This window comes from Fukomys damarensis, unplaced genomic scaffold (genome assembly GCF_012274545.1).
Source record: "Fukomys damarensis isolate Sample0158 unplaced genomic scaffold, DMR_v1.0_HiC HiC_scaffold_38, whole genome shotgun sequence".
In the NCBI taxonomy this organism is placed as follows: Eukaryota; Metazoa; Chordata; class Mammalia; order Rodentia; family Bathyergidae; genus Fukomys; species Fukomys damarensis.
This window is the reverse complement of record NW_022900950.1, coordinates 66,101,009-66,109,000: the sequence shown is the minus strand read 5'-3', so window position 1 is coordinate 66,109,000 and position 7,992 is coordinate 66,101,009. Positions and strand designations below refer to the sequence as shown.

General features: G+C 37.5%; 1 protein-coding gene across 5 annotated transcripts in view; it reads left to right on the top strand.

The window, feature by feature from the left end:
- Positions 1-5,365: 5,365 nt before the first annotated feature.
- The window catches only part of Ttc29 (tetratricopeptide repeat domain 29), a 210,947-nt gene continuing 208,320 nt past the window's right edge, over positions 5,366-7,992 (top strand). For all 5 annotated transcript variants that reach the window (XM_010610918.2, XM_010610917.2, XM_010610916.2 and 2 more), the window contains exon 1: positions 5,366-5,519. In XM_010610918.2, coding sequence (XP_010609220.1) covers positions 5,517-5,519 — 3 coding nt within the window. In that variant the 5' untranslated portion in view covers positions 5,366-5,516. The remainder of the gene's footprint in view (positions 5,520-7,992) is intronic.

Below are 7,992 nucleotides of genomic sequence, written 5' to 3'. Positions count from 1 at the left end.
TCACTCTTCACAAGTAGCCAGGGACCTTTCAAACATGTCAAAAAGATATGCTCCTCTCTTGCTTAAATTTTTCCAATGACTTTCTAACACTTTTATAATAAAATCTGGTTTCCTTACCATCACCTAAGATTATAAGTAGTTACCATTTATGTCTTCTTCTCTCTCCCTGGGTCGCCAGCCCAAGTCAAAAGTACTGTATAGTCTAAAATCTACTAATTTTCTATGTTCCCTGACAAGCTGCCATGAACATCACAATTTAGAGCAGCATACCAGTTGTCTCATGGTCTCTGTTAGCCAGATCCTCTTCTTAGGGTCTCACAAGGCTGCCATCAAGGAGCTCACCAGGGCTGGGCTCTCACCTGGAGATTCAACCAGGAAAGCATCCTTTTTCCCTTGGCTGTTCTGTTAGACGCATTCAACTTCTTATGGACGTAGGATTCACAGAAGTTTGCCTTTTCAAAGCCAACATGTTATGATTTATATCAGATACTCCCCCCACGCCTTATGCACTCATAAGTGGGGTTCGGGGGAGGTGATTGGATCAGAGAGGTGCAATAGTTATCAGGGGATTAATCCACCAATGAGTTTATAGCTAAATATGATGTTGGGAGGTGCAGCCTGGTCAGAGGAAGTGAGTCGCTGGGAGTGTGGCATGGAAGAGTCTTACCTCCTTCTTTCCTCCCTTGATCTCTCTCCCTCTCTCTCCCTCTCTCCATCTCTCCCTCTCTCTCTCTCCCTCTCTCCGTCTCTCCCTCTCTCTCTCTCTGCTTCCTGCTGCCATATCAGATGCTGTTTCTCCTCTGCCAAGCCCCTCTTGCCATGCCACCCTACCCTACCCTGGAGCCAGCCAGCTGTGGACTGTTAAGCCTCTACAACTATGAGCTAAAATAAGCCTTTTCTCTTAGTTGTGGACATTCCATCTTGAAAAGAGAAGTAACTAGTAACAGCTGAGAGACGGAGAGAGATTAGAGTGAGTCTGGAAACAAGATGGAGTCATTTCACATAAAATCGTCACGAGAGTGTCATGCATCATTTTTGTCAGGTACAGGGGCTAAAGCATGTCAAAAATATCACTCACACTCAAGCAGAAGGGATTATCCACACTCTGAACACTAAAATCGAGGAATCACAGGGAGACTAAAAAAAACACAATGCACCAAACTTCACCTCTGGGTTTTGCCTCCCCTGTCCCAGGCAGCTCTCATGCTCCCGCCCACCCACAGTCCTCCTGTGCTGACTTCTTCCTTTCCATCGTTTCTTTGGGGTTCAGTGCCAAGTAAATGTCAGCCTTCTCTCACTATGCATTCTAAACAGACATCTCCAAGCACATGTCTGTGTGTGTGTAGAAGCACACGCCACTTGAATCATATCACTTTTCAATTTTATCCATAACCTTGAAATTATTTTGTTTACCTATTTATGTCCTGCCTGTCCACTGTAATATTCAAACACCTACATGTCTTGTTTAGCATTGTATTTTTGGTGTGTAGAGATGGTATCCAATAGAATAACTAATGTAGTTAGACAAATTTAAGGATTATTATAATAAGTAGTTTATAGTTTATAATTCTGCTTGGGGTAAAGTGTGAGAGAAAGATGAAATTCCCGTCTGAGATTTTTAAAAGAACGTATCAAAATCTTCTTCTAAAAAGCAATCTGTTCATGGGACCAGCCATGAGTAAAATATAATACTTGAAAGGTTGAGGTCTTAATTAAAATATGTAATTATTTATATCTTTTTATTGTAAAAGGATTATAAAGGAAAAGCACAGAATTTATAAATTTTTATTTCTGCAGTGGAAATCGCATTCCCAAATTTATGCTATTTACAAGAGGATTAAGTTACTTATGCAAATATGATGGAATGTCACTTTGTGAATTTTGCAGACTCAAATCACAAAATATCACCTTAATTTAAATAGCTCTTAGTTCCTTTAAAGTTGTGGAAGTAGAAAAATGAAATGACTGTGACATACTTTGAAATTGTAGAGATACTGAAGTAGGCTGCTCTGTAAAGTTTTATGGAAGGGCAGCATTGAGTGGGAAACACCAGTTCCAAGCAACTTGTGCACAGCTTTGCTGACCCAAAAACAAATATTTACCAGTTACAAATATTTACCAGTTCACCAAGAAGTGATCACAAAGCAGACATGGCTTCTCATTAACTGAAATTTTGCAAAGAGTGATTTGCATACTACAATGACAATTTATGTTAAAATCTGTATTTAATGAGGCAACAAATCCTGACTGCTTAGTACAGTGGATGTAGGGTGGGTAGTGTGATATAAATCGTAACATGTTGGCTTTGAAAAGGCAAACTTTTGTGAATCCTATGTTCATAATAACCTGTTATAGATCCAAGTTTATCAGTGAGCATGGAATTAGGAAAGAGTAAGACGTCCTTAGGATATACATGGACAACTGCGTATTCTAGTGCTCTCGCCAGCTAAATAGCTGGTGTTGGTTTCTAGAGCCAGCCTCAGCTTCTCTAAAGGACCGGGAATTTGAGTCTTCCACACCCTCTGCCTTCTGTTCTTTTTAGCAGTCATGACATTGAATATTTTAGTGAAACAGATCACAGACTCAATTTTCCAAAAAACAAAACAAAACAACCAGGACTTTATCACCCCAAGTCCTCAGAGGCAAAATTTCTGCACGGCATTCCATACAATAGACTATTTCCATAGGTGCTTAATCTTCCTCACAATAATTGATTTTTGCTATTTCATAATTTTTAAATGTTCTCAGCATCATTTTAAAACCTCTTCCTTCCTCTGTTGATATGCCCTTTTTGGCAGCTATAGCTTCTATGAACCGACTGTTCATTGCTTTTTACTTTATTAAATAATCCCCCTGCTCAGCTTAGCACTAATAGGGAAAACATGAAAAGTATTGTCATTATAAACTTTATCAATATTTTAGAAGAATAAGCTGTTGGAAAACATCTGCAGTTTCTACTGCAACTCTCAACTTTTTCTCTCTGGAACAATAAGTGATTCAGGGAACAATGGAAACACTGAAATAAATACATTGAATGTCAAGTTTCTTGAAAATATATTTTTTTCCTTTCAGTGTGTGGTTGGGGGAATGAAACACCACATAGATGTGCTCTTTTGGAATTCATGTGCTTCAGTGACTTGCACAGTGAGCTATATCTACTGAGAATGCTTACTGGGGTAACCTATTTCACATCCAAGAGCAATACTGTCTCCATCTCGTCTCTCCATCAAAATGCACATAAAAAACGTGGAGATGTGATATGGAGAATTTTTGTGACATGTATTTCAAGTGAGACAGTCATTCTTTTCCATTAGGAAACCAGTAGAAATCATCAACCAGACAAAATTATGCTTATACAAAAATGTGCCTTCTATGAATTTTGTGCTTAATTTAGCACATAAAATAAGTCCACTTTATTGTTGCAAGCTCTTTTCCATTTAAACCAGCCTAGTCAGATATGCTTCTGCACCTCTAAGGGTCACTTTTTTTCCCATAAAACCTTCCACCATCTCAAAGACAGTTTCTAGGTAAACTGTAAAACTCTGTTACTCCAGCTCCTCAGTTTGGGAAAGAGCCAAACTGAGCAATAAGAGAGGCTCACCAAGAGCTTCAAAAGGCAGGAAGGATAAGCAGTAATAATTCCAGTGTTGGAAGTCAGGCTGAATAAGTTGCAGAGACCATGTTGTCCTTTTCTGCAAAGAGAAATAAGTTGGTGAAAGATACAGTAATGAAAAGCAAATTTAAAGATACGAGCAGCACATTAATGATGTTAAGGTGGGGGACGGTTTAGGTGGGTATTACATTTCCAATAAAAAACAGCTTTCAAATAAAATTGATGGCTATTATCAGTAGATAGTACCCAATCAGATAGTTGGGAAAGTATACCATTGAAGTGATTTGGAAGAGTTTTGAGGAGACCACTTACCTTCAAAGTGACGTATAACATCTGTGGGACATAACTACTCAAAGAAATAGAGCATGATAAATGGTGGCAAGGACTTTGGAAGCCAGATGTCAGAATAAATCCAGCTCTGAGGCTTTTTATCTATAGAAACTGAAGCGCTACAACAGGTCTGTGTAGATGATGTAAACCTGCAGGTAACTTTACAAAGCAGAGTAGGGATACTCCTGCTCAAATAAAAAACAAGTTACTTAAACAGCAAGATCAGCTGGTGGGATGGTGCTGGCCTCAAATGCACCCATACCTCACTTTGTACTTCTCGCTCCATCATTGCCGGCCTAAGCCCTATACAATGTTTCTTTGAAAATTGGGTGTGGGGGAAACCATGGGTCCCAGTATTTCTAGTTCTGCCTGACCATTGTGGGCCATGACATGACTCACTTCTGGTTGAGAATCTGAAGCAGAAATGCCTGCCTGGCTGAAACTGGAAGTGTGTCCATGTTCTCGTTACAAAGGAGTCAAGGAAAGTAACCTGGCATACTCAGCTCCTATAAACATAAGTACACTCTTCATAGGGTGTGAGATTTCCCAAACAGAAGTAGAAGCTTCAGACTGTGGGTGACCAAAAACAACGCTAAATTATCACCTCTACATCAGCAGACACCACTATTCCAACAATCGCATAACACAGTTCTCTCTTCCACAAAAAACAAAATGAAAAACTGTGATCATTCCATTCCCAAAAGGCGTCTACCAAAAAATAATCTCATCTATTACTGTGTTCAGATCCAAGTGCATGATTGTGTAACATTTAAGAGTTTGGCCTTGACCTTTTCCTGACTGTTTTCTGGTCACCGTAAAAGGAGCAACTCGGCTTCACCATGCGTTCCCACCATGATCCAAGTGATCATGGACTGAAACCTCTGCAACCATGAGCCAAAATAAATGTTTCCTCTTCTAAGTTGATATTCTTCAGTGGAAGGTTGACTAACACACACCCATAAAGGACTGGTGGCTTTTTATTTGCTTCAAAATATGGCTTTATTTCAAACTTCTTAAAGAACATTCCTAATTCTTCCATGTCCCAATATCCCAATTCTAGCCAATTCTATAAAATCAATATGTATTCTAATGATAACCCTAAGTTAAATTAATGAATGTATTAGTATTTTCTTTCTTTATTGGAGGTTAAAGTTTTATATTGCTACATTGTTTTGGAGCTGGGCTCATGTTCCACAGCTCCCTGTCCTGTAAGAAGTAAGCCATCATTTTCTGCCACTCTCTTTTCCTCAACACCCCTGGCAGATCTCTACTCATTTTTCAAGGCTCAAAGTCATATCGTAAGCATTATTCTTCTGTGAAGTCTTCTATGACCTCACACTTCCATGCAGTCCTGAGCACCTGGATGGTTCCTCCAGGACACGGGTTGTGATGTCGTCTTTATGACACTCGGTACTATGTCCCTAGAACTAGAGGGATCCACGAAGGAGCATCTGCCACAACTGTCTATGCTATGTCAGGTTCCACTGGGCTATTATGCACACTAGCGGGAGGCAGGTGACTAACGTGATGTGAATGCCTGGAAAGCCTGCGATTAGCACCACAAGAGATATTCATGGTGAGTTAGAGATCTTAAAGAATAAATTATAAACAGAATTAGAACATATTGAGAAGCAAGGTGGGAAACAGGCCATAAGGGATAATGTAGGATTTGGGCTATTAAGAAAACAAGGTCCAAGTCTCTTGGTGTAGATGGATCACAGATCTTCAAGGAAAGAAACAACTTCTGTTTTTTATGTCTAGGCTGTTATTTTACTTAGACCATGACTTATCTTGATACTGTCAACCTGATTTAGCAGAGTACATGAGTTATTGAAATAGCAAATGGATGGATGGATTTAGACTTTCAAATTCAGTGCTTAGAAGTGTTACTCTCTTTTGCTCTGCTGCATCTTTTTCACCTTACATTGGTATCTTTATATCCATTAAATTGTTTCCCTGTGAGATTCTTCTGGAAGTTATAGCAGAATTTTACCAAATGTGACATTTGTCATCTTTTATGACAATCCTTGAGAAATATCTTTATATCTTACTTTGTGTTCATAAATTTATAATTTCCCTTGCATATACAGTTAACAGATTTTTGTCTTTGGAAAATGAGAAGTTTCATTTCTGAGTTACCCTGGAAAAACATTAACATGGCTCTCGATATCTTAGGATAGCATTTGTATACATCTAAGTGATTGTATGGAGATTTATATATGTATATGCTTATTAACATATTATTATAGTTTGAATCTTGAATGTCCCCCAGAGCCCATATATTAAAGACTTGGTCACCAACCTGTGGTGCTATCAAGAGGTTATGGAAACTTCAGGAGTTGGAGTTTAGGGGGAAGAAGGAAGGGCACTAGGGCCCTGATGATATATTATATCACTACTGTTCCAGATTAATGGGGCCATGTTACCACAGATTGAAACCACTGAAACCATGAGCCAGAATAAATCTTTCCTTCTTAATATTGGTTTATCTCAGATATTTGTCATAGGAGTGAAAAGCTGACTAATATGTGTATATATACATAATTAAGATTTTAAAATATTTGGACAATGATTGGAAACATTGTTGAGTGGAAATTTGTTTTCATTTGTATTGCCATTATAGTTGCATTCATAGTATGGAAGCATACAAAAATAAGATATGTTTAAATGTTCAAATTCAAGTGGAAATTCTTTCCCAGACAACTTTTAAATATGCTCTGTTCCGGCATTGGTGCACCTGAGAAGGGTGTCCTTGGACCACTACTTCTCCCTTGCCAGGCCCTGTCATTTTACAAAGTCCCACCAAACAAAGGAATTTGAAAATGACCAGTTCAAAAACTATTTGCTGCTTCTATTTGATTGGGTCTTAAAATGTAGTCTTATAAGTTGTTTTAACTGCAAAACATTTAGGACAATTATAAGAATGCTATACATATTGGTAAAATCTATTAAATTATTTCTATTCAAAATTTAGTCTAAAAATTATTACTCAGAAGCATTAATAACAAATGAGTTTTGTTTTGCATTAGACTAACGTGTTCAATGCACTATTTAGTTAAAATCAATAAATATTGACTCATATTCTTCATCTGATTTACTAGGAAAATGTAATGTTTGAACCTCAAAAATATTTTATAATTTAACTAGGTCAAGAATATATTATTATGCATGCATGACTTTATGCACGAAATATTTGGCTTCAGTTTTTAAAACTAAACATTAAATCTCTATATTAAAAAATAAAAAAATAAAGCTCAGTGTAATCATAGAAAAGTTAATGTAGTTGTTATGCATGCTCTTTAATGCAATTTCTTAACAAAATATTAGAAATGTCAACTACTTTATAGAATATGCTTTGTAAAATATTCATTGTAACTGATATTATCTTTAATTACTAATTTGTATATTAATTAATTTTACTTAATTTATATAATTTTATACTTTCTTAATTTTTACATAAATTTGTATTATTTTGTTATGTCATACATCTTAACTTCAGCTGTGTCTTAGTTACTTTTCTTTAAAACTAAACTTATTAAATTTCTATGTTAAAAAAAGAAAATAAAGCTCAATGTAACCATAGAAAAGTTAATGAGACAAAATACCCAACACTCAAAGTTAAAGGAGGAAAGGCTTCTTTCGGTTCACGGTTTATAGCAGTTTTAGTTCATAGTTGGCTGGCTCCAAGGCAGGGTGGCATGGCAGAGGGGCATCTCAGAGAAGAAACAGTTCATGGTAGGCAGAAGGCAGCAAAGAAATGAAATAGCAAAGAAGCAGCAGCAGAAGCAAAAGCAGCCACTGGCTTGCATTTTTCTGTCCCTTTATATTCATCCAGGCTACCCATCCTTTGGGTGATGTAAACTTCAGCTGGGGTGGGCCTTCTCATTATCCACACCCCAGAACTATGCTAAACCATTCAGTAGACTAATTTAGTGACCACACACTGTTAGTCCCAGTAACACAAACTTAGTTTCAGCATCACACTCCCCAAATATAGTCACCTCTAAAAAGCTCCACCTATGACTACATGAGGCTTTACGGGAACATCT